The sequence below is a fragment of the Enhydra lutris genome, unplaced genomic scaffold (genome assembly GCF_002288905.1).
Source record: "Enhydra lutris kenyoni isolate GAN:26980312 unplaced genomic scaffold, ASM228890v2 scaffoldscaffold35, whole genome shotgun sequence".
Classification (NCBI taxonomy): Eukaryota; Metazoa; Chordata; class Mammalia; order Carnivora; family Mustelidae; genus Enhydra; species Enhydra lutris.
In genome coordinates, this window is record NW_019154119.1 from 21,067,403 (window position 1) to 21,093,473 (window position 26,071).

At 53.5% G+C, this 26,071-nt stretch overlaps 2 protein-coding genes across 7 annotated transcripts in view; one reads left to right on the forward strand and one right to left on the reverse strand.

Moving 5' to 3' along the window:
- The window catches only part of LOC111154074 (ribosomal protein S7), a 6,157-nt gene extending 673 nt beyond the window's left edge, over nucleotides 1-5,484 (reverse strand). Inside the window, exons 1-6 of one of the 3 annotated variants that reach the window (XM_022513427.1) lie at nucleotides 5,401-5,484; nucleotides 5,076-5,162; nucleotides 4,732-4,803; nucleotides 4,193-4,336; nucleotides 3,522-3,586; nucleotides 368-518 (exon numbers count right to left, since the gene is read on the reverse strand). In XM_022513427.1, coding sequence (XP_022369135.1) covers nucleotides 368-518; nucleotides 3,522-3,586; nucleotides 4,193-4,336; nucleotides 4,732-4,803; nucleotides 5,076-5,150 — 507 coding nt within the window. In that variant the 5' untranslated portion in view covers nucleotides 5,151-5,162; nucleotides 5,401-5,484. Of the gene's footprint in view, nucleotides 1-367; nucleotides 519-3,521; nucleotides 3,587-4,192; nucleotides 4,337-4,731; nucleotides 4,804-5,075; nucleotides 5,171-5,400 lie in introns of those variants that run through there. The other 2 variants (XM_022513429.1, XM_022513428.1) reach the window with 2 other exon arrangements.
- Nucleotides 5,485-15,852: 10,368 nt separating this feature from the next.
- LOC111154081 (ribonuclease H1) overlaps nucleotides 15,853-26,071 on the forward strand; it is a 22,276-nt gene continuing 12,057 nt past the window's right edge. For all 4 annotated transcript variants that reach the window (XR_002641060.1, XM_022513446.1, XM_022513443.1 and 1 more), the window contains exons 1-7: nucleotides 15,853-16,067; nucleotides 16,842-16,957; nucleotides 20,283-20,441; nucleotides 21,006-21,105; nucleotides 22,066-22,120; nucleotides 22,458-22,542; nucleotides 23,121-23,245. Coding sequence is in view for 3 of the 4 variants with exons in the window: in XM_022513446.1 (XP_022369154.1) it covers nucleotides 15,937-16,067; nucleotides 16,842-16,957; nucleotides 20,283-20,441; nucleotides 21,006-21,105; nucleotides 22,066-22,120; nucleotides 22,458-22,542; nucleotides 23,121-23,245 (771 nt within the window). In the remaining variant the exon portion in view is untranslated. The remainder of the gene's footprint in view (nucleotides 16,068-16,841; nucleotides 16,958-20,282; nucleotides 20,442-21,005; nucleotides 21,106-22,065; nucleotides 22,121-22,457; nucleotides 22,543-23,120; nucleotides 23,246-26,071) is intronic.

A 26,071-nucleotide genomic window follows, 5' to 3' on the forward strand; every position in this document is an offset into this window, starting at 1 on the left:
GTAGGCAGAGAGGCAGGCAGAGAGAGAGAGAGAGAGAGGGAAGCAGGATCCCTGCTGAGTAGAGAGCCCGATGCGGGACTCGATCCCAGGACCCCGAGGTCATGACCTGAGCCGAAGGCAGCGGCTTAACCCACTGAACCACCCAGGCGCCCTCTAATTTTCCTCTTAATTTAAAAGGCAGAGAATTCCGATTGTCACAACAACCCCCACTATAAAACCCGGCATACAACCTGCAGGGAAGCGGGCAGAGGTCTGGATGGGAGAGGGCGGGCTGAGGTCACTCTTACTGGACCTGGCGGCACGTGGAGTCGGGTCGTGCTGCCTCCCCCTCCCGCGCACGGCCTCCGGCAACGCCACCGCCCCTTACCTTGTGCTCCACGTTGTTCTGCTGCGCTTTATCCAAATGGACCTTGATGAGCCGGCTGCCGTCCAGTTTCACACGGATTCTCTTGCCCACAATCTCGCTTGGGAACACCAAGTCCTCCAGGATCGCGTCATGCACAGCTGTCAGAGTGCGGCTAAAGAACATGGCGACAGAATAAGACGCTGAGGAAGACCTGCCCTCCGGGGAGCCCCTCCAAAGTCAAAACGTCAACAGCAAACCCAAGGTTTCTGAAACCAAATTAACACCAGTTTTCAAAGAGGCCACGTACATTTAACGGATCAGACGAGAGCCGCGGCCACGCTAGACAGGGTAACAAACCCCCTACTGATTTGTTCTGAAAGCGCAGGGTATGTTAACCACGAAACCGTACAGACGACACACACCAAATCCCAGGTGACCGTCTCCAGGGAACGGAGGCTCACGAGGGATTCCCCTGTCAGGTGCTCTTCGGGTTTCTCTCACTCACGATTTCTCAACTTAACTGCTGCAGAAGCTTCTTTATGACGCGCTCATCTCCAAAACCACCCCCTCCAAGGCTGCCAAGTTCATTTAAAAACCTATGATCATGGGGCGCCTGGGTGGTTCAGTGGGTTAAAGCCTCTGCCTTCGGCTCAGGTCATGATCTCAGGGTCCTGGGATCGAGCCCCGCATCGGGCTCTCTGCTCAGTGAGGAGACTGCTTCCTCCTCTCTGCCTGCCTCTCTGCCTACTTGTGATCTCTGTCAAATGAACAGATAAAAAAATCTTTAAAAAAAAAAAAAAACCTACGATCACAGCACATTACTAGGAAAAGACCCTTCGAGAGCTCTCCATGGCCTCCAAAACACCTCCAAGGCTCCTCCTTGTTCTCTAGGCAAGGGACGCACTGCTCCGTCACCCGCTCTGCGATGGTGGCCCCACCTGGAACCCCATCTTCATCCCATCACATAAACTGCCGCTGTGACCTCCTCCTCTCCTGGTGGCACTTCAAGTTCAAAACCCATCTGGCTGCACGGCAACAGCAAGATTCGACCAATTCCAAGCTTTGGGGGTATCTGCCGTGTCCACCAAGATGCCAAGAATGACAGCGTGAAGAGGTGGTTCCTCCCAGTGCTTCCGGACCGGCCCTGCAGTAAGAACTCGTCCACAACGAGTCACGCTCAGCAGATGGACGCGGCACTCCACGCGTTCGCCTCTCAGATTCGGCAGCTCCTACACTCTCTGGGGGCTCTCAAACACCTGCGAAGGTCTTACAGCTCCACAAGCTCAGGGGAAATCCACTTCCCAAAGCCTCCATCACCTTCCGGAAAGCAAATGACACAGATGGCCCGACTGATCACTGCTACCCGTGAATCGCTAGGAAGGCACACAAACACGGAAGTTTGTCAACCGTCTCCTTTAAAACAAACCCACACGCCATCAAAGCCAGCCTGAGCATCTCCTCTCAGATTCCAACATCAGCTCTAACGAGGGGAAGTCAAGGCCACACAACTACTCATCACCAGCCGCAGAGCTGAAGGCCTCAGACGGAAAGAAGCAGAAACGCTGCTGAGACTGGAAGCCAGAACAAGTCAATGTCAGGACCTGTCCCCGCAGGAGACGTGAAGGACTGAAGACGGAGAAGAGGTCTGCAGGCAGTGAGAAGCGGCGGAACCGCCGTGCCTGCCGCCCAGAGCTTCAACAGAAGGCCCCCGATGCGCAGAGTAGCCACCAGGAACCCAGGCAAGCCGTCCCCTGAGCACATGTGGAAAACACAAGTTTGGGATGAGAGGCTGTGGATGGGCCACTCCGCTGGAGGCAAAGCAAGGGTTTTCATATTCGAAGCAGGAACTCGGCCTCTTTTTTTTTTTCTTTTTTTAAGATTTTATTTGTTTGACAGAGAGAGAGATCACAAGTAGGCAGAGAGGCAGGCAGAGAGAGAGGAGGAAGCAGGCTCCCTGCTGAGCAGAGAGCCCGATGCGGGGCTCGATCCCAGGACCCCGAGATCATGACCTGAAGAACTCGGCCTCTAACAGACTAGATGTTCTTAACTGTCTCCTCACAAACTATCCAGAATACCCCAAAATCCCTCAATTCTTACGCTACTCCAACTGCCCATAAAGCAGGTTCAAGTACTGCACCGGACGACTCAAGTTCCAGAACTCCGGCTCCCGTCCTTCCAGTCTCCCCACCACCCTTCTCAGGCGACATCTGCCCGCAGGAGCCCCACCACGACCTCCCAGTGGTTCGCAAGCAAGACGGGGTGTTAGAAATCCCCTCGCTACCGGCAGTCGCTGCATCGGCACTTCTCCGGGCCCTGCGTCCCTTTCCCTCTTCCTCTCCGGAGAAGCAATAGCAAGTGCAGACTCGCTGAGACGGCTGCCCATGCGGCGGCACAGACACTAGTCCGTTTCCTCCCAGGCTGGCCCACAGCGCAGGCCCCGCAGGGATCAGTGACCCGTCTGGGAAACCACGCTTCCACGCAACACCGCAAGGCCCAGCTCAGGAAGCCAAGGACACTCAGCACCTGAGTTCATGCCAAATAACCTGTCCGTCAGTCGAGCTTAAAGGACACGGCGTCTACGGTCGCGGGAGCCCTTTCAACCTGGAACGTCAGCAACAGGAAAATCCACCTCACTTCTCGGCCTTAACTCACGGCAGAAACCAAGCAAAGTCACCTCCCAGCGCAGCCGCACGACGCCCGGAGCGCTCAGGGCCTCGGCGCTGCATGAACCGCCCCGCAGTGTCCGCAGCCTTGGCCCACAGAGAAGCACGAAGGGTCTCATCTCGAGACCGCGGCTACCTCGTCTTTACTCCCTTGTAAGTACACGTAATTCTTGCCTCTGGAATTTTCAAACATACGTAATTGCAGAGAAAACCACGTTACTCAGTAAAAATCCCCCAGCGAAAGGTTTTCCTAAACTGGGACTTTAATTTCGGAAACCTACTGCAAAGCTTGCTACAGAAACACCCCACGCAAACCCAGAGTCGTTCATAAATGGTTCACAACACTTTTTTTTAAAGCAGCCTCCACGCTCAGCTCAGCATGGAGCCCGGCAGCGGGCCTGAACGCGCGACGCGGAGACGGAGACCCGCGCCGAGATCGAGTCGGACGCTTAAGCCACTGCGCCGCGCAGGCGCCCCTGCGGCGCACTCTTGGACGCGGATAAAACACTCACCTCCTGGGGCGCTTTTGCTTGTTTTTTGTCCGGCTTTTTCGAGTTGGCTTAGGCAGAATTCTCCTCTGTAAGGTAAAAATTACCACGGGAAAGAGAAAAACCTTAAGTGGAAAGAAAGCTCAGAACTGCCCAACAGCTTTAAAAGGAAACACAAAAACAGTCCCAGGATAAATCCCGGTCTGAGAAGGTCACCACCCCGAGCAAACACGCTCCGAGGGCGCCGGTGAGGTGCTTCCGGGCTTCCCCACGTCCCGCGCGGTCCGACGCCCGCGCACCTGCGCCCCTGCGCACGGCCAGGCCCACCACCCGCTGCAGCGGGAAGACGCCCGCCCGCCGGCAGAGCGGGGACCCCTCGAACCCCTCGGCAGTCCGGCCCTCCTCCCACAGACTGTGCGCGAGGCCGGATCCGCGCTCACACGCTCAGCATCCGCGGGCGCCCCACGCGCACAGCCGCCGCCCGTCGCACGGGCGGGTCACGCGCGGGGCACGGGCGGGTCACGCGCGGGGCACGGGCGGGTCACGCGCGGGGCCGGCAGCAAACCCCGCTCCGACCCAGCACCCCCCACTCGGGCTCCCGTGAGACACCAAACCGCACTTCCGTCCCCGCGCTCGGAGCCGCGGTCGGCCCACCCCGGGTCCGCCCCGCACGGAGGCCGCCCGCTACGGGACACCTGGGCGATGAAGACGACGTGCTTCCCGCTGAACTTCTTCTCCAGCTCGCGGACCAGCCGCACCTGGATCTTCTGGAACGACTTCAGCTGAGGGACGGGGACGAAGATGATGATCGCCTTCCGGCCGCCGCCGACCTCGATCTCCTGGGGCAGGAGCGCAGCCCACGTCACCGCCCGCGGACCCGCGGTTCCTGCCGTCCCGGACACCCTGCGCGCTGCCCCCGCACCTGACGCCTCCGTCCCGACCCGGACAGCAGCGGCCGGGCAGCAGCGGCCCCCCAGCCCGACCCGAGGCGGCCGCGCGGGCCGTCGGAGCTGGACGGTCCCGCAGCCGCCCGGCCGCGTCAGGCCGCGTCAGGCCGCGCGCGGGAGACACGACGGAGCGCGGCGGACGCCCCCGCCCGCGCGCTCCTCTCACAGCCCCGCGCTCCCGAGCGAGCCCCGCCGCGGGACCCCCGCGCCGCCGGCCGGGCGCGCACACGTGCTCCGGGCCGGGCCGCGGCGGTCAGCACGAGCAGCCCCCCCGGCGGGCGCCTCACCTTGGCGGCCGTGATGTTGAGCTCCCGGAGCTGCGCCTTGAGGTCGGAGTTCATCTCCAGCTCCAGCAGCGCCTGCGGGGAGCAGCGGAGCCGCCTCAGCGCCCGCTCGGCCGGCGGGGGACCCGCGCGCACCGCCCCGCCGCCCTCGCGGGCTCCTCCGGGACCGGCGTGCCCAGCTCCCCGCGGGTCGCGCGCGCCGGACTCCCGCTGCTGCGGGTCGGGGAGGGGGACACGCCGCCGGGGCCATTCGAGCCGCGGTCGGGGAGGGGGACACGCCGCCGGGGGCATTCGAGCCGCGGTCGGGGAGGGGGACACGCCGCCCGGACGCCGGCCCTGCCCCTCACCTGGGAGATGCCGGACTCGAACTCGTCCGGCTTCTCGCCGTTGGGCTTCACGATCTTCGCGCTCGAACTGAACATGGCCTTCTTCTCCTGCAAGCACACAGCGTCCCCGCTGAGGCCGCCGCCCGCAGCCGCCGGCCCGCGCCGGCCCCCGCCGGCCCCCAGCCCAGCCCGGCGCCACCCCGCAGAAGCCATCGGGGGACACAGCCCGGGTAATCGGCCGTATCCCCGCCGGGTGAGCAGGACCCGACCATGGAGACCGAAGTCCGAAACGTGTTTTCCTCAGAGTTGGACGAAAAGTCCAACAGCGAGAAGGCCGCCCGCCTACCTTGGTGAGGGTGCCGGCCTAGGAAGAGGTCTAAGTCTCGCGAGAGCTCCTCAAATCCCGACGGCGAAAGGGAAGAGGCGGGAACAGTGCGAGTAGAGAAACCGGAAAGACGAGTGAAAAGCGGTCGAAGCCTAGACAGTCCCAGGAAGAGGCTCCGGGGGACCGGTGCGTTGGAAACGCTCCTCCGCCCGCCGCGTTTCCTGTCGGCTGTGGTTGGCTGGCGTGGCTCGGCGGCGGCGCAAGTTCCGGACAGGCGTCGGGCGGCCGGGCGGGGCCGGTGTCTGGGCGGGGTCGGGGACCCGCGAAAAACAACTCCGTCCCGAAGACGACGTTTAAAAAACACTCAGTTAACTCGAGGACTCTTTTCCCCGCTGAAGCCATGGAAGGAACCAGAGACTCGGAATCCATTTGTGCCCGTGGAGAACCCATTGGCCTGACGTCTGTCAGGGCGCCTCGGAGGCGAAGTGCTTTACGACTGGCCGTGCTTTTCAGGCCATAAACCGTCGGCCGTCGGCGGGCAGGTGCGGGGCGTCCGCTGCCCCCCACGGCGCCGGCTCGGGGCGGGGGGAGGCGGGTCCCCGACGAGCGCAGGGGCTAGTGCCAGAGGGGGTCTGTGCAGATGGGCAGACGTCAGGCGGGCACGCGGGGAGCTTGGGGGAGGGCGCGGAGACCCCGCTGCCGTCAGAGCGCGCTGACCGGATGTGTGCCCGCCTCTTCCGCGCTGCCGCTTCACGCTCCCGCGTGAGCACGGACTGTGCCCTCGAGAGGACCTGAACCGGGGTTCACGAGCGGTGTGTGACGTCCGTGCTCTGCTAGCCCTGCGCGGGGCGCGCGGCGAGGCCGCATCCTTGCTCGCGGGGAGGTCAGGTCGGCCTGCGCAGTGACGAAGCGCGGGCGCGCACCGCAGTCGGCTGGGCGAGGGGCTGGAAACGCTGGGGCCGGGGCCGAGGCCAGGAAGGAATTCTCGAGACAGCTTTGGCGCGAGAAGGGGGTGCTCGCTTCGGCAGCACATATACTAAAATTGGTGCGAGAAGGGGAATTTGTTAAAGCGCAGGGACAGGACCTAAGGGCGGAGAGCTGCCCCGGGGTCGTGAGCGGCCCGTTACAGACGTCCGGGTGGGGTGGAGTAGCCGCAGGCTCTCAGACGTTTGCAAGCAGGTTTCCGGGACCTGCAGGGGCAGCTCCTGTTGAGAAGGGGTCATTTATTAGGGTCTGCTAAAACCCGAGTCATGAGACCCTTCCGATGTGCACCAGTGAGCCGTGTGCGTGGGGGTGATTGTCAGCATGTGGATTGGGGGGAATTCCAAAGGAATTCCTGTATGTTTAAACCAGACCCAGGATTCTGGGGGGTCAGGCCAACTTTGTCCTCAGCGAAGTGTCCAGGCAGCCAGGCTCCCAGAGGAAAGCCCCTCTCCCTGTTTCAAGGACTTGTCGGTGGGCTGTCAGTAGTAGGGAAGTTTAGTTTTTATTTTGCCTTTGTTTCCCACATCAAAGGGGACGAGGCGAATTCATGCTTTAAGAAGTCGGGGAAGGTTTTGCAAGAGAGGGAATTAACCTGAAGTGTGGAAGAGAAGGAGGAACTATTTACCGGGGAGAAGACCCTTCCAGACGGGGAACTACTTGTGTCAGATTCTCTTCCTGTGGTCGCAGGATTTCATCTGCTTGAGGTTCAGTCTCATCTCTCAGATTCAGCAGTCACTGTCCCCCGCAGGCCAACCACTAGAAGATGCTGGAAACACTACACTAGGTGACATGTCCTATTGATTCATCAGTTTTTCTTTTAAGGATTTTACTCACTTATTTGAAAGAGCCTGAGCAGGGCGAGAAGCAGAGGGAGAAGCAGACTCCCCGCTGAGCAGGCAGCCTGGTGCGGATCCATCCCCCACCCCAGGTTCATGACCTGAGTAGAAAGCAGATGCTTAGCCCACGGAGCCACCCGGGTGCCCCACGTTCGTCATATTTGTAAAGTTAGATATGTTTCGCTAATGCCGGAAAGAAAAGAAAGCCGCTGTCTCCTTGCAAAGTGAAGCGCCAACCTGAAGCTTGTTATGGAAAGAAAAGTAGAGCTGCTCCTCCCATCTCAGCTGCGCGAGTCCTTGTGCGCATGCGTGCTGAACCGTGTCGTCTCGGTGTCCTTGCTACATGCCTGGCCTTCATCCCTGCCACACGGCAAAGTAGCGTGGGAGCTGAATTCCGTGGGTTCTTATGCTTTCCAATGCTTGGCCGAATAGCAGTGGTCAGAGCGGACCTCCTCGCCTGTGCCCCATCGCAGGGAAAGCATTGTCCGTCACAGGTGTGACGTTGGCATTAGGTTTCTCTGTGGATGTGCTTTATCAGGTTGGGGAAGATCCCCTCTATCCCTATTTTCCTGAGAGTTTATCTTGAGTGATACTATGTCAGCTGTTTCTTATGCATTAATCAATAGGATCACGTGGGTTTTCTTAGCCTATTAGGATTGTGGACATTAGCCCCTTTTAAATGAGCTTCTTCATCTCTGAACATCTTGCTTTTCTAGCACAAGGTAACCCAAGCTAGTTTTATACCATTCTCAGACATGGGATTAACCTTTACTCCAAAAAGCCTTGGTTCCTTTTATTGGAAAAATGGTATTAGAGATCAGAATCTTGGCACAAGGGTACCTCATGGAGGTCCTCTTGAGGCCGCGTTGGACTTCATAACTGGTATGATGATCTTCAGTAAGTGTTCTTAAGTTCCTGTGACTGATTTACTAGCCTGCCTTGTGTATCTATAACCTTATAGTTCTTTCTAGGAGGAGAATAAAAAAAAAAAAGTGTCACAGAACAGGAATTTTATATCTCTTACACAACCCTCTCTCCTTCTCCCTCTGTCCCTTCCCCCCAACACTTGCATGTGTATGTTCTCGCTCCCTCAAATCTCAAAAAAGTCATAAATGTTGGGGCGTCTGGGTGGCTCAGTGGCTTAAGCCTCTGCCTTCAGCTCAGGTCATGATCCCAGGGTCCTGGGATCCAGCCCCGCATCAGGCTCTCTGCTCAGCAGGGAGCCTGCTTCTCTCCTCTCTCTCTGCCTGCCTCTCTGCCACCTTGTGATCTCTCTTTGTCAAATAAATAAATAAGGTCATAAAAGAAAGTCATAAATGTGGAACTTCGATTTCTCAGAAGACTTTGGGTAAACGTACGTATTTAATGCTAATCCAGTTGAAACTTCTTTTTTTTTTTTTTTTAAAGATTTTATTTATTTATTTGACAGAGAGAGATCACAAGCAGGCAGAGAGGCAGGTAGAGAGAGAGGAGGAAGCAGGCTCCCCGCTGAGCAGAGAGCCCGATGCGGGGCTCGATCCCAGGACCCTGAGATCATGACCCGAGCCGAAGGCAGCGGCTTAACCCACTGAGCCACCCAGGCGCCCCTCCAGTTGAAACTTCTTAAAGCCAATCAGGGATGTTATAAAGTATGATCAGAGTATATAAAATCAAATTTTTAAATACCTGGGAAATATGTTATATATTATACCTTTAAATCCTATTCAGCATTTCAAGTGGAAATTTTTCCATAGGTTTACTTTATTTTCAGATTGTCTGAATCCTACTAGAATTGTTCATAAAAGACACCAATATGTATAATTATAAAACAATGTAATTGTAATTTGAGTCTCATGTTTTACATCACAATTACATAAATCTTCAGCTATTTAAAGAAAATGCTTACTTGAAATCAAACATGTCATGTCCTGAATTCCCCAACTATGTATTCATTTGTCACTAAAACACAAAATTAGTATTTTTTAAAAATCAATGTTTCTCCAATTTTAACATGCAAAGGAATCACCTGGTAATCATTGGAAGATACAGATTCTGATTCAGAAGTTCTGGCTCGGGCTCCATATTTTACACTTGTAACTTGCTCCCAGATTATGCCCGTGAGACTGATCCAGGGACCACAGTGAGTAACGGGGCCAGATGTCGTGAGGAATTGCGGTAGATGTAGTAACAGGGAACCAAGAAAGATCCCTTTCAGCATGAAGGAAATGAATTAGGGAATCTACAGCTTCGTCCTAGAGGAACCAAGAGACTCTGCCTGGGTGGTTCTGGTCCAGGACAGAATATTGCAGGGGTGGGGGTGCAGTTAAACACCAAAGATGTGCTCCCCTTTATGTATATTGGCTCTCCATTGCGTAAAGTCCCCATTTAAAGGGACCTTGTGGGGGGATGTGTAATGTCAGCACCTGAGGCAGAAAGCCTAGAGGTCAGACAGGAGTGCACCCAGACTGCAAAGCCACTCCCTTCCACGCAGCTGCTTCCTGTTACTGACAAAGTGACAGAAGGAGAGTTACCACAGAGTCCTTGCAAGTAAAACAAATTTATGGACCTGTCTGACCGATCAAGAATTAATGAATTGAATTTAGCAAAAGATTTCATTTCTCCCCACCACTTACTGCCAGGGTTTTCATAATCATTACCCGGTGGCAGGTAGGGAGCATGGGAAGGAAGTGAAGTCGCAAGCCTGCGAAGAATGTGAAAACCCACGCGTAGAATGAAGCAAGGTCACTGGCTTCTGGAAGGTCTCAGTCACTCTTCCCATGTAGCAGTATCTGATCTGTAGACATGAGTGTCCTTTCAGGTGGATGAGAGGTAATCGTTCTAATACTAATATTTAAGATACAGAGAAGTTCACTTGATTTTTATCATAAACTGATTATCTGTTCATCTTCAACGTATTTCATCAAAAGCAACACCATTCTCATGAGCCTTCATGAAGCATGTACAGGATGAAAGAAGTAACGTGACATTGGGAACACACTAGTGTATCAGACCAGATAGAAGCAGCACGCAGTGTTCACAGCCCCCCACCCACCCACACACGGCGTCATTATCTCCAGTTTTCAAATGAGAGAACAGACTGCAGGCAACTCACTGAATGTATACAGGTAGTAAACTGTAGAGCTGGAATTTGTCGTCCGTTGTGTGTGAGCTGCACAGGTCGGGGCTGGGGGAGAACGGGAGGGGCCTGGGAGACAGGATTCATGCACGCGCTCCATTTCGACCCTCGGTCCTCCAGTGTGCTCATCCCATGCACTCCACAAGTCCCACAACCCTTCTGCGGGTCTAGCACACCAGTAACCACGCCCCCATTACCAAGGGCCTCCGGAAGTTGAGGAAGGTGACTGACAGTCCTGCGGACCTGCTGGTCCTCCGCTACCACACTTTGCTGGTATTGTTCTTGGTAACAGGTCATCTTTAGGGAGATACCAGGGTCCTTGTCTCCGGAACAGACTGCAGTCGAAATGCCCTCTGCCCAGTAACCATGATCCTGGGGCCACATGGGGGCATTTCCTGCAACTGTTCAGACTGAGACTGGGAACGACCCACAACCAGTAGGAACCTGGGTGCCTGTGTTAGGGGCGAGTTGGGGGCAGGGGCATCCCCCACATGTGTGATGCCGAGGGGCTTATGGTTCGCATCCTTCCCCAGTCAGCGGTATTTGCAGTTATCACCATGTCGTGGTCATCATTATCTTCCTAACTCACTCCTAAAATCAATCATTAACATCTAAAAGAATAATTTTTTAAACCTTAGAAAGTTGTTGGTTTAGTTTTTGCTTTTTTTTTTTTTAAAGATTTTATCAACAGACAGCAAGAGAGGGAACATAAACGGGGAGTGGGAGAGGAAGAGGTAGGCTTCCCGCCGAGCAGGGAGTCCGATGCGGGGCTCCATCCCAGGACCCTGGAATCATGACCTGAGCCGAAGGCAGATGTTTGACGACTGAGCCACCCAGACGCCCCTAAAAAGAGTAAATTTCAATCTTCAAGGCATCGTTGAAATTCAGTAAAATATTTAATGTACAAACTAAAATCTGCTCTTCATTTTTATTTCTGTCATCTCTACACCCAACATGGGGCTGGAACTCGCAACCCTGAGATCAAGAGTCACACGCTCCTCCCACGGAGCCAGCCAGGTGCCCCTAAAATCCGTCGCAGCCATTTCACTAAGTTAGAACACAAGGGATCACAGGGAATGACGCAGTGAAGTAAGGCAACTTCCAGTATGACTTCTCTGTCTTCACAGTCACCGAGCTGCCCCTGTTGGCTTCAGACGTATGGTCCAAATGCAGGAGGACTCGGCACCCAGAGCTGCACCCAGCCATGCCTGCCGCAAGACCAGAGCCCCTGAGCCCAGAGCCCCTGAGCCGGTGCCCTTGTCGGGGAGCGCATGCCTGCGGGAGCCGACTGGGTCGCCGCGAGGTCTCGGGAGTACTGAGACGAGGAACTGCCGCTTGTGGTAAACCACACCTCATCCAGATGCTGGACGAGCCTGACTTCTAGGGGTGACTGTCTTAATCCCAGGACCTCAGGGCGTGAGCTGTAAGATCCTGAATGCAGCAGGTGATCCTTGTGCCCCATGGGTGGCTCATAGGGGATGGAGTCTGGTGGGCTGCTGTCAGAGTGGCCAGGCCCACGGAGCGAACCCCGGCTCTGGGGCTCCACCTCTCTTCCTTGATGAAAGGCAGCAAAATGAGCTCGCTGGCTTCTGCTCTCACCGGACTGCCCCCGGATTCCTCCCTGATGCTGGTCACAGCTTCAAGTTAACAGCGAGAAGATTGCGGATCAAGTTCCAGTTCCAGAATTAAGTTGGTGACTTTGGGCAAGTCATCAAAAGCTCCTTGAGCCTGCCTTCTCTGTCTGTCAAATAAACCTAAGGTCCACCAGGACTGGGGTGGGAAGTGAACAGAGCGCCAGAAATGAAGCAGCGCGGCCGGCTATGATGGGAGGGGTGTCCTCAACCCCGGGGAGGGGGGGCTGCCAAAACACACACTGCTGGGCTCCCCCCTCGCTTCCCCTACTCCCCCCGAAGAGCTGGCAGAGTTGCGACCCTGCTGCTGTGGGGCAGGACCCAGAATTCCCATTGCTGCCAAGCTCCAGGTGATGGTTTTGTGGCTGGTCTGAGGGCCACACTCTGAGAGCCATGACTTAGGTTTACCAGGATGGGTGCTGGGCTGGGGTCTGAGTACTGGCCGCAGCTCTGCCTGTCTGCATGGCTGTGGGCAAGGTACTTGATCACTCGAAACCTCAGCTTTCTCATCGGAAAACAAGATGACATTAGTACCGCGTCGTGAGGGTCGTCGTATATGGCTGTGCGCATAGAGTAGTACTTGGTATAGTGCCTGGGACATAGAGCTGGCTTCCGGAGCATCTGCTCCGACGGTAAAAAGTGACTCCACGGCGTCTGCACACTGCAGGTAGCTAATGAACAAAAGTGCTTCTTCCAAAGCGAGGGATGGCTTCATACACTTACCTATCCCAAACTGCACATTTTGGGAAATCCTAATGTGTTTTACAGAAGCATGTTATAGACTGGTAGAAATTTTTATTCAAAAATACAATTTGCAGGCAAAGTATAAACAGGAATTACAAGCACACAGTTTGAATATATTATTTTCCATGTGTTCCTATGTTGATCTATAATTATTTTCTAGGTCAGCAGTTCCTAGGATGTTGGCCTCAGGACTCTTGAACTTCTAAAAGTTATCGAAGACCTTGGAGAATTTTTTTTGTAGGTTATGACTAGTGATATTTACCACATGGAACAAAAAATGGAGAAAATTTTTTTAAATTATTCATTAAAACAGTAAACGCACTTCAAGTTAATATAAGTAATATGTTTTATTAAAAATAACCATATCCGGGGCGCCTGGGTGGCTCAGTCCGTTAAGCGTCTGCCTTCGGCTCTGGTCATGATCCCAGAGTCCTGGGATGGAGCCCCACATCGGGCTCTCTGCTCAGCAGGGAGCCTGCTTCTCTCTGCCTCTCTGCTACTTGTGATCTCTGTCTCTCTCTGTCAAATAAATAAATAAAATCTTAAAAAAAAAAAAAAAAACAGAACCGTATCCCCTGCCCCCAAAGTGAGAAGAGTAGCAGTGATTTACGTTTCGCAAATGTTGGTAATGTCTGACGTGGAGGACACGCCTCTCTTCCTTTAGATTTATGGCTTTCTGCATGCATGTGTAACTCACGGAGTACATGTTTTCATTTATCCAAAGGATGTCCTATCTCCACTTGGGGACTTGCTTTATTCACTTAGTATCATATTGCTAATAATTATCCATAATTGTGTGTGTCAGTGAAACCTAGTTCACTCATTTTGAATGCTGTCGAGTCTCACTGACTTCTGGGCCAGTGCTCAGTACCGTCTTGAGAATGGGCCAGCGTTTGCCCAGGATGGGTAAATCACATACACTTGGAGCCAGAGTTTAAGATAGGAAAGATTTTCAGATGAGTAATTGGTTAATGAAACACCGGAAGAAACAGTTTTGGAATTATAGAAAGCCACATGGGTAATTTTCTTAACATATTCAGATATAACCTACAACTTTAGCAGGATGATGAGTGCCATGTGATAAAGGACCACAGCCAGCCCACTTACATGGAGAAGAAAGTCCCAGGTGCATCTGACTCCAGGATCAAGCCAGGGGGAGGGGCAGCACATTGACAGGGGCTCAGCCTCCCCTCCCCAAGGGAACACGATGGGCACAGCTGTGTCCGTAACCTGTACTACTGTCAGCATTTCAGAGCAGACTGACTCTGCCAGCTCAGAGTTTTAAAGTGAAGACTTTTGCTTTCAGCCCACTGCCCCGATCTTCTTCCAGTCAGCCTCCTAACCTGGAACCAGGTTTTCCAGTGCCATCTGTGTCCCTAACTGAACATTTTGTCCCCCAGAAAGGATGAGCTTGTGATGCCTCTGAGGAAAGCAAGTCTAGAAATAAATTGTCCCAAGTGTAGCCTGAGCTCACCCAGCGGCCACCGGCGCTCCACGGCCTCGAGTGAAGACAGAAGGAACTGCAGTAAAAAGAGGGGCTGCTGTCACCCTGAGAGCAGGGGCATCTCCGGGCTTCACAGCTACAGGGGAAGAGATATCATGATCAACCATTAATGACTTTTAGGGACAATTTTTAAATTATTTTTTAAGGTTATTTATTTTTTTAGTAAGCTCTACACCCAACATAGGGCTGGAACTCATAACCCAGAGATCAAGAAGCCCACGCTCTTCCAAGTGAGCCAGCCAGGTGCCGCGGGACTTTTTAAGAGGCTATCCAGAAGTGCAATAAAAATAGAATCGAGGAATGGACTGTAGCCCATTTAAATTTAAATGAGGAAAGAGGAATTTTTTTTTAAGATTTTTTATTTATTTATTTGACAGGCAGAGATCACAAGCAGGCAGAGAGGCAGGCAGAGAGAGAGGAGGAAGCAGGCTCCCCGCTGAGCAGAGAGCCCGATGCAGGGCTCGATCCCAGGACCCTGGGATCATGACCCGAGCCGAAGGCAGAGGCTTAACCCACTGAGCCACCCAGGCGCCCCGAAAGAGGAAATTTTTTAAATGGATGTTCTTTGAGTTCACAGACACACACCTGACCACAGCAAGGTCCGTCTCCCCTTTGCTGCCCCTTCTTCCCGCTCTCTGCCTAATGCACCTGAACGAACTCTCCGCCCTTCAAGGCCGTCTTCCGCCCGCTGCCCGCAGTCTCCCTGTCCGAGTCCGCCCTGCGCTGCCGGCTCCCCCTCGCCTGCCGGTCCCGGCGGATGCCCGCACTCAGCCTGGCTCACTCAGCCGTGCCTCCCGGGGCTTGGGCCGAGGACGGCAGGTGTGGGGTGAGGTTCCCCGGCTGAGCACCCGGAGGAAATTAGGGTCGTTGGAACACGGAGGCTTGTCAGTGGACAGGGCTTTTCGAAGAAGTTGTTTTGCTTACAGAGCAAAGAGTCAAGTAACAGGGAGACGCTAACAAATTGCTTTTGCAACTAAATTGTCTCCCTGGGTCCCAGGGCACTGGGTTTTGACGTCCCCGCGGTCACGCACCCGCGTGGGTGGGGCGTTCCCCTTCCCTCCGGCCTCGGCTCTCTCTTCCATCGCCGGGCGCCAGTCCTCCGGCCTCTACGGCAGTTAGGAGGAAAGCCACCTATTCCTTCGGTTGGACAGCCCGGACTGCGCGCCGAGGGACCCGGACAGGCCGGCAAACCGCCGGGGGGACGCCGAGCGGCGAGCGCAGGAGCGTCCAGCTGCCCCGCCCTCCCACTCCGCCCAGACCCCGCCCCTCAAGGAGGGGCACGGCTGTCCATTCGGCCCCACCCCGTCCACGCTGCCCAGGTCCCGCCCCTCGCGCGGCCCTGCCCCCACCCCTCCGCCTAGATCCCACCCCTCACGCGGAACCGCCCCAGACCCCGCCCCTCAAGTGCCACCTTCTCGCCTACACCGCCCCGACCACGCCCCCACCCGGCACTGCCCCGCCCACATTCCCCAGACCCTGCCACTCACCGCCCCCGCCCACCCTACCTTAGTCCCCACCCACCTTCGTAGATCCCATCCCTTCCGGGACCGCCCAGACCCGACTGTCTCCCTGACTTCCAGGAAACTGAGCCGGAAACGCACCGGGCCCTAGTCCCTCCCCCCAGGCCCCGCCCCTCAGGCGGGGTCGCGCGTCATCTTTCCGCGCCGTCGCCGGAAGTTCGGTCTGTGTGGTGGAGGCGCGAGCGGCGAAGCTAAGCGGCGGGACGATGGCCGGCTGTGGGCGATGACCAGGCTTCTGGGCGTGGCGCGCAGCGTTGCTTTGGCCGCCGTGCGCTGCAGCACCTGCGGCCGCAGCGGCCTCAGCATGTTTTATGCCGTGAGGAGGGGCCGCAAGGCCGGGGTCTTCCAGACCTGGTGAGTGGGCCGCGCTCTCCGAGGCCGAGCCGGGGCGGCCGCGGCGGCCGCGGCGGCCGCGGGCGGCTCTCCGGACTGGCCCCGGGCTCGCGGCCTGCGGCCTGGGGTGGAGCGCCCGGGAGCCCCGCCGCCGCCGGCCTCCGCTGACGTGGGCTCACAGGTCCCGGCCGCCGGCCCCGACGCGGTTTCGTTGTGTGGGCGGCGTCGGAAAGGCCACCTGGAGCCTGAGCGCGCCCGGGGCCCCGCCTAACCCTTCCGGTGTGTGTCAGGGGACGTTCCCCGGTGGCTGCACGTAGTCCGACTGCGGCAGTGCCTGGCCCGGCCCCGCCCCGCCGTTGTCCTTAGAAAGGTCACCTCTCCCGGGCCAAACTCGGATCCCTGGAACGGCCCTTGGAGCTGGGTTTGCGCCCTGCGGGGGTCGCCGCTGGGTCGGGGGCTGCCGGGCTCGGTGAGAGGCCCGGGCTTGCGTTCACGTGTTGGGGCCGCACGAGCGGAGGCTTCACGGAGGCGCCCCTGAGCTGTACGGAAAGGGTTCACGGGACCCCTCTTCAGACCTGTCCCCGCCCGGCACTTCTAGTGTGTTTGAGACGGAGCACACTGGCGTGCGGGCGCCCCGCGGCCGGCACAGGGCTCCGCAGGGTGCAGGGGGGCAGGGACCGGACTGCAGGCCCCGCGGAGCCGACAGCCCAGCCCGAGTCACACGGTTCCCGACCCGGAAGCGGCCCGTCGGGGGCCGGTGCGGGAGGCGGGCGGTAACCCGGCGCTCTGTTGCAGGAGCGAATGCAGAGCGCAGGTGGACCGCTTCCCGGCCGCGCGCTTTAAGAAGTTTGCCACGGAGGAGGAGGCCTGGGCCTTCGTCGGGAAGCCCGCCAGCCCGGGCGGCGCGGAAGGTACCGTCTGCCCTCGTCCCCGGGGCCTCGCGCACCCCTGCTCGCCCGATGTGTGCGGCTGTCTCCCCAACACGGGAAAAACCCCGTTTCACGGAGGAGACAGGCAGAGAGCAGATGGGCTTAGCGGTGTCTGTTGGAACAGCGTGAGACAGCTGGGGAGGTAGGGGGTCCTCCTCTACGCAGTTCTTCCGTTTATTTTTATCTTTAAATGTGTTGTTTAACATTTTATTTATGTATTTGTCAGAGAACGAGAGAGAGCGCCCAAGCAGGGGGGCGGCAGGCAGGGGAGAAGCAGGCCCCGGCTGAGCAGGGAGCCCTCCATCGCACGCGACCTGAGCCACCAGGCGCCCCTCATTCTGTCTTTCAAAAAGTGCTTGTTCTGTTGCCGACTGAATGCGCTCCAGTGCTAAAGGCATGGATGTAGTTTGTTTCCCGCAGGCGCGGGCACGGTGTTTCCTCCTTCCTGGGCCGGGCTTGCACAGTCGGGATCTCCTACGCTTGCACCTGCTGCAGGAAGTACAGTTGATTGAAGGTCAAACCTCAGTGTAGGAGCATCGAATATACAGAACGAGGGGTGACTGCTTTAAAATATAATCGCCCTCTGAACAACATGAGTTTGAGCTGCATGAGGAAACTTTAGTGGACTTCATTGTATTACGTTCGTCATAAAATATGCATTTGTTATAAATTTTCCTTAGGATTTTTTCTTTTTAAGATTTTGTTTGTTTGTCAAGGAGAGAGAACGAGCACAAGCGGGGACGGGGCAGGCAGAGGGGAAGCAGGCTCCCTGCCGAGCAAGGAGTCTGGTGTGGGATTCGATCCCAGGACTCCGGATCATGGCCTGAGCCGGAAGCAGACGCCCAGCGACTGAGCCACCCAGGTGTCCTTCCTTAGGATTTTCTTAACATTTTCTTTTTTAGAGATTTTTATTTATTGAGAGAGAATACAGTCACGAGCAGGGGGAAGCGCAGAGGAAGGAGCAGAGGCTGACTCCCTGCCGAGCAGGGAGCCCAACATGGCCGGATCGCGACTCCAGGCAGACGCTTAATCCACTGGGCCACCCAGGCGCCCCTTAACATTGTCTGTTCTCTGGTACTGTGTTGTGAGGCCGCGGCACGTGAGACCTACACGTGTGAGTCGGCCGTTCCCAGTGGTCCTTCCAGGGAACGGCCGGCTATCAGTAGCCCTTAAGTGTTTGAGGAGTCACAGATGATACCGATTGTCGACTGCGCGGGCCTTCAGACCCCCATGTTCGGGGGTAAGTTGTCTCATTAGCTTGACTCACGGATTCTTTTACTGGTGGATTAAGACGAGTGACTAGCTTGAATCCGTGTTTTCCGGCCAGGCACTCCACAGTCCCACTGACATGCGCCGGCTCTGAACAGCGGCTCCTTCGGAGGCCGTGACAGTGCTGGTCAAAGAGAGGACTCGCGTTTAGGAAGCCACCCTGCGTGACCAGGCGGGGCAGGAGCAGGGCAGAACCTCACTCAGTGCATCTGCTGCACCCTCTGTCTGCCCAGCAGCTTCTCAGCACGTTGCGATGTGACCGTTAACATTTTCTGCCCCGGTGGAGGAACCAGTTTGGGACAGAGAACAAATGTGCAAGTGTGGTTCTTGTCTCAGCTGGGTTCTTAATGCGTCCTTCTCACTGCTCCTTTGTCTTAACCAGTCAGTCATTGATTCGTACTTCAGTTCTTGCACTGGAAGTATGTTTCTGTTTATCAGGTACTCGCAGTCCTAAGGCAGGATAGTTCTTTATGAATCATCTTTCTGAAAGTTCAGAGATCTCCGAGTTAGTGACTTGTATATATAAATTGGGATCGAACATCTTTACTGTTCCAAACTGTGTCGAAGCAGAAGTGGTAGCCCCTTTCCCAGATTTTCTCTTACTGTGACGTGTATTTTTATCCTGGGATTCTTGAGCTATTTGGCAGTTACCATGATTTTTGTAAACTGATTTGGGGTTAACTTACCCAACCCAGTTTTGTGAAGGGAAAATTATCTGACAACAATGGGCTCCTTTTCCTTCAAAGTCTTGTCTGACCTTTAAAAACTTGGATTCCAGTTTAACTTTTTATGTTATTACAAATAAAATCAGTATTTGTATTGGTATTAAACTTCTACAAAATTACCCTTTGATTTGTACTTGTGTTTTGGGGTTTACTTACGTAGAGTTCCCAGCGGAATATTTTTCTTTCAAGAGTTTATTTATTTGAGATAGAGCGAGAGTGAGAGAGAGAGCAAAGCAGGGGGAGCTGCAGGGAGAGGGAGAGGCAGACTCTCCACTGAGCAGGGAGCCGGATGCCGAGCTAGGTCCCTGCACTCCAGGTTGTGACCTGAGCCGACTGAGCCACTCAGGCACCCACCCCCCCGCCAGAGGAATATTTTAAAGGTAAATACAGCAGAGTGGAAACCCAGACATTGCCCTCTGTAGGGGCTCCGGTCAGGTTTTGCCTGGATGACCTGTAGCAGTCTTCTGACAGGTGTGCGTGGAGCAGCTACTGCAGGCAGGACGTCCTGGCTTGGACCCATGTGGTAAGGTTCAGTCAGTACTGGAGCCCCATCTCTCCGTCCCTGCTTTAGGGATGAGCTTAAAGTGAATTCTGTAGTGTGGGGCTTGGTGGTGGTTTTGCGGATAAGCTGGGTTGCTTCTCCGTGCCTCTGTTCCCACTCCACAAAGCGAGAATGTAGGAAGAGCTGCTCCACATAACCTGAGGGAGTATGTGAGAGGCCTCTGCGGTTAACCCTGCATCCCACGGCTGAGCTCCTGAAGGACCGCTCTGTAGCCGCCACTCTGAAGGGGCCCAGTCCCTTCTGCTGTTGGGCTTCTGCGTCCTTTTCTCAGTGTGGCCCACTGTCTCCTCACTTAAGGTCCAGTTACCCATGCCCTCTCAGCTTTCCCGGAGGTTCTCAACTTGGCATGGAAGGAGTTGACGTACCTAGAGTAATCGCATCTACAAAGTTCGAGTCCTTGTGTTCTTCCTGGGGACAGAGTCCCTCGGTTGTCAAACTGCCCACCGTCCCAGTGGGATTCAAACCTTTGCTATCTACTATCTCTGTCAAAACCAGGTTTCTGCTTTGACAGAGATGTTGCTCCTGTGTTCCTATCGCCCTTGTCAAGCTTGGGGAAACTTCAGAGTAATCTCATAGGACTTGAAAATCTGACACGGTGTGGACTGTCCTAAGCGATTTCCTCTTTGTAGGCTCGCAGAGCACACTTAAGTCTGATTCAGTGATACTAAGTCACATACTGAATTTCTGGATTGTTAAGCATTTTGTGTTATGTTCATTTTTTCCTGCTTTTTGAGTAGACTTGATCTTTCAGAGACAGAAAACAAGCATGAACAAGAATCACAAGCGAAAGCCAACAAGCGACTCCGTGAGCCCTCGGACGGAGATGAAAACGCAGAGCCCTGTGCAAAGCAGGCAAGACAGACCACGGGATCCGTGCCTTCAGTTGACAAAGACACATTTTCTTATATGGGTATATATCTTGGATTTTTGAGTTTTCCGTATAATAATCATGACACCAAGGTGCCCCTGAGCCTCTGTCTTGATGGAACAAAGCAAACACAGGGGACCGTAGTTTATTAGAGGCAAATATACTAAGAAAAAAAAAAATTAGACCAACATTTGTCAGAGGACTAGACCTTCTGGGGGACAGGTCCTTATCATGCCAAGACACTACTTGTTTGCAAAGACGGCTCCGGGGAGTGAGTGTGAGCCCTGCTCCCCGTGGGGAGAGGGATGGCGACCCTGTTCTGCAGTGGGGAATGCAACAGCAGCAGGTTCTGAGTTAACAAAATGCCTGCCTTTACCTTTAATTTACCTTTAAATTGCCATATCCAAGGTAGGAGGGCATGCTAATCAAAAGGTGTTGAGGGCCCTTTTATAAGGGACTGATAATGTTTTTCTAGATAGAGAATATAGAGCACATTGTACATACTCTCTCAGTTAAAATGTGAATTCAAGCTTAGTGAATTTGTTAAATGAATCTCAGTTTTTTGTGCTTTGGTTCCAGTGCCACTCATGAAACTTCCTCTTTTAGGAGAATTTGTTGTCGTCTACACTGATGGCTGCTGCTCCAGCAACGGGCGGAGGAGGGCACGAGCAGGCATCGGTGTTTACTGGGGGCCCGGCCATCCTTTGTGAGTAAACAAAAAAGGCTTCAAGTGTAAGTGAATCACATTCTAAAACTTGTCAAGGAATGACATGCGATCTGCTGATTATTTGGTTAGCTTTGGCAGAGTTTGCACAGGAACAAGCTTTGGTTCGTGTCGACACTGATAGCCTTGTTCTTCAGAATGTAAATTACCTCAGCATTGCTTTCTTCACCTGAATCTAGGGGAGTTTCTGTGTCTCACTGATGACATCTTCTACCAAAATGACTTCCCTGCCCCCTAGGAGAGTCACATGTCTCCTGCGGGATGGTTCTGGCAAGGACGTCCAAGGTTGCCAGACTTGGAACCTGTCATGTTCCCAAGACTCTTCTGAGGACGTGTGAGCTTAGAGGTGACCTCTAGTTTTTCACAAGGCACGAGCTCAGGGGGATGCAAAGCGTGATCATTCAGATACCCTGGGCAGCCCTCAGATTCCGTGTAAAAGACGAATTTGAGCCTGTGAAGTAGCCACATCAGCTCTGAGCTTTGTCTCCAGCATTTCCAGGTGCCCACAGCAGTGCTGGGCATAATGGAATATAAACTGTTGAGTAAGACTTTATATTTCTCTCGACTTGTGGTCTATAGAGTTCTTTCCCTTTGAGATCTCATTTTAGCTGCAAACCCTCTAAGAGGCAACAAGCTTGTGTGGCCCTGAGTGTCTGCGGGCTTAGTGCTCACCCAGGACCCCACGCTAATGAATTTCAGGGCCAGAGAGAAAACTTTGCTTCTGATTTCTGGCCCAGTATTCTTCACACGACCATCCCTTGGTGCTTTTCCATAAAATGCTAGTACTCTTGGTTTGATTTTTAAAGGCTGTATATTTGTATGATGCTTTCATATGTCAAAAAAATGTATCAAGCCTGTCCTCCATTGAGAGGCTTAAGGAATCACTTTGGAAGTTAGCTTTTTTAATTAATTTCATTTTCCTTTGTATTGTTTTGCAACCAGGAATATAGGCATTAGGCTTCCCGGGCGGCAGACCAACCAAAGAGCAGAAATTCATGTAAGTTGTCAGACACATTTCCCACTGAGAGTAAGACCATCGTAGCAGTGAACCGCGTACACTGTGTGCGCACAGGATACTCAAAGTCCAGAAGAAACTTGGTTTGGGGTTACTAGTGACTCTGATGGATAGGAATTTTCCAGAAAAGTTTTAAAAGTTATTTCACATAGATGCACAAACAGAACCGTATGTGTGGCATTATTTCATGCAGAGCGTATAATCATTACACTTAGCACAGAAAAAGAAAGAATGTTTAAATAGCGAAGTGATTTTGAACTTCGGTAATGTTGAAAATCGGACACCTTCTGTAGCGTGATGACTGACCTGTTTCTTTAAGGCAGCCTGCAAAGCCATCGAGCAAGCAAAGGCTCAAAACATCAAGAAGCTGGTTCTATATACGGACAGTATGTTTACTATAAATGGTAAGCTTCTACATTTTACTTCTGGTGTTTCCTGGTAAACATGAAGGAAAATAGGTATTTCCTTCTCCTGTGGGAGGTGTATCAGGGCAGGACCCAAATGGTGAATGAAGACAACCGTTGGTTTGTCCGGTATAAAGAGAAAACCGGGGATTCTGGAGCCCAGATCTGCTGCTCTGGAGTTTGCCACATAGACATGTCTTTGCCAGGCTCCTAAGATAGGGCAGCGGGTAGCTGTGTCCCTGCTCTCGTAGTCCCTCGAGTGTAAACACGCATAAGTAACTGAAGGTGGCGTGCTGACGGCTCCTTTGAGAAGTAATCATGTTTAGGACACGGGAAGGGGGTTGAAGAAGCAGAGAGGTGTCCTCTTAAGCTGGGAGCTGTGGGTCAGCACCAGTCCAGTCCGAGGGGTAAGCAGAGGAGTGTGCAGGGTGTGTGCCCCCGGCCGGAGTACAGCCTGTGTGGGCCAGCGGCAAGTCCACGGCACTGCGAAGACGAGTAGAGCAGGTGGAAGGGGGAAGTCTAGGGAGGAAGAGACCGGGACATGCAAGCTCAGCGGACTGTGAGTGCATTTCTCATAGGGATCACGAATTGGGTTCAAGGCTGGAAGAAGAATGGGTGGAAGACGAGCACAGGGAAAGAGGTGATCAACAAGGAGGACTTCGTGGCGCTGGAGCAGCTCACCCAGGGCATGGACATCCAGTGGGTGCGTGTTGTCCGAACCGGTCCTCTTACATGGCTGTGAGGACCAGACACTTGGGTGAGAGAAGGTGGGGGTGGCAGCAGAGCGAGAACCTTAAGCAGACCCTAAGCTCAGTGTGGAGCCCGATGTGGGCTCGGTCTCGCAACCCTGAGATCATGACCTGAGCCGAAATCAAGAGTTGGACATTTAACTGACTGAGCCACCCAGGTGTCTAGGACCAAATATTCTGAGTTAACTGGAGAGACTAGTACTGTCTGTAGGTGATTTAATGACTTAAGTTAAAGTTTACATAACATTAATACCATAGCGGGTATTAGAAATTGCAACATATTTGAGTCTTGATCCTTCTGTAAGTGACGCTAGTTGTTGTTGCTGTGATCGTGTGTAGAACACGCCGTTCGGCAGCGTGACTGAGGGGCGTTCAGTGTCCTCTCATTGTCTCGGTGCTTGGGAGGGCCTCGTCTGGGCTCACGCTGCAGGATTTTTTTCCTTCAGTGCCTGCCGTTGTGGTCATGCTGCTTGGAAGAATGAAGAGGTAGACCGGGTGAAGAGTGCTGGGCAGCCAAGCAAAGTTCAGAGTGATGGACAGTACAAGCTCCCAAAGAGGGAGGGGACCTGAGAGGGCTGCTTCCAGAGTTTCTAAGTCTAGGGGGTTTCTGGTCTTGTCGGCAGGCTGTTTTAATCTGATTGACCCTCCCTGTGCCTGTCGCCCAATCAGGTTTTTGTCATCAGCTGGGAAAGAGTGGAGGGCTCTTTCCAGAGGGTGTAAAATCCTTTTAACGCTTGTTTCCTCTTGGTTGGGTGGGCGGGAGGACACTTGTCCCTACCTGCCTTCCCACTACCCTTCATTAACCTCATCACTGTTAAAGTGGCTTGGAGATAGTCAACCTGTTGGTTTCTTTAGAATCAGCCATAATGTCAAAATAAAACTAATTTGTAAGGTATTTTGTTAAAAATAAAGTGTGATAAGACTTTAGGAACATGACTTTTTTTTCCAAAATGGAAATATTTTTCTTATTAATAGTTTTTATTTTATTTTTATTTTTATTTTTTTTTTAAAGATTTTTTAAATTTATGTGACAGAGAGAGACAGCAAGAGAGGGAACATGAGCAGGGGGAGTGGAAGAGGGAGAAGCAGTCTTCCCACCGAGCAGGGAGCCCAAAGCTGGGCTCAATCCCAGGACCCCAGGATCATGACCCGAGCTGAAGGCAGATGCTGAACTGACTGAGCCACCCAGGCGCCCCAATAGATAGTTTTTATTAAAACTGTTTTTTCAGGGGCGCCTGGGTGGCTCAGTGGGTTGAGCCTCTGCCTTCGGCTCAGGTCATGATCTCAGGGTCCTGGGATCGAGCCCCACATCGGGCTCTCTGCTCAGGGGGGAGCCTGCTTCCCCCCACCCCCCCGCCCTGCCTGCTGCTCTGCCTACTTGTGATCTCTCTCTGTCAAATAAATTTTTAAAAAACAAAAAACAAAACTCTTTTTTCAGGGGGCACCTGGGTGGCTCCATCAATTAAGTGAATACCTTTGGCTCATGTCATAATCCCAGTGGGATCAAGCCCTGCATCAGGCTACTTGCTCAGTGGGGAGCCTGCCTCTCCCTCTCCTCCCCGCTTATGCTCTCTCTTTCTATCTCTGTCTATCTCTCTCACAAATAAATAAAATCTTTAAAAAAAAAAAGCTATAAAAAATTAAATTGTTTTTAGGAAATACAATTTCCAACAGATCTACAGTTACAAATCTCTACCCATACATCCTCCGTATGAATCTGTCCTGTATAAAAGCATAAGATATCAGGGGAGCCTGGGTGTCTTAGTCAGTTGAGTGTCTGATTCTTGGTTTCTACTCAGGTCATGATCTCAGGGTCCTGGGATCAAGCCCTGTGTTGCGCTCCCTGCTGAGCAGGAAGTTGGCTTCTCCCTCTCCCTCTGGCCCTCCCCACTGCTCATGCTCTCTTGCTCTGTCTCTGTCAAATAAATAAAACCTTAAAAAAAAAAAAACTTGTTTCCAACAATACAGAGCAAGTTAAACTGCAACCATTGTCTTAACTGTGTGTTGCTCTTCAACTCCAGGACCACTGAGAACAGCTTGGTGACGTAAGGTTTAAATCTGCCCTTCCCCGGTGTAGATGGAAACAGCGGTTAAAGCACAGAAGTGCTGAGCCACTGGGTGGCTCAGTGGGTTAAGTGTCTGACTCGATCTCAGCTCAGGTCTTGATCTCACCGTCGTGGGATCAAGTACCCCGTTGGGCTCACATTGGTTGTAGAGTCTACTTAGAAAAAAAACCAAATCACATGATTGTATCTCCTCTTTCTTTCTTTTTTTTTTTTTTTAAAGATTTTATTTATTTATTTGTCAGAGAGAGAGAGAGGGAGAGAGAGCAAGCACAGGCAGACAGAATGGCAGGCAGAGGCAGAGGGAGAAGCAGGCTCCCCGATGAGCAAGGAGCCCGATGTGGGACTTGATCTCAGGACGCTGGGACCACGACCCGAGCCGAAGGCAGCTGCTCAACCAACTGAGCCACCCAGGCGTCCCAATAGTGAACCTTTTTATATGGTTTTAGTTTTCTAGCAATAGTAGAGATAGCCCAGCCTACCAACCAGTGCTTGGCTAGGCATCAATAGATGTGCCTTTAGTTTAAAATACGACACTGAACTATAGTTCTTTGACTTCAGTTAAGAGAATATGCATCTGTTACTGTGAAATAGGGACAGATGTGTCAGGGCTCCAAGGAGTGTAAGTTCCCAGGCAAAAAGAAGGAATTAATGATTACCTTCATGTGGACAGAGGGAGAAGCAGGCTCCCCGATGAGCAAGGAGCCCGATGTGGGA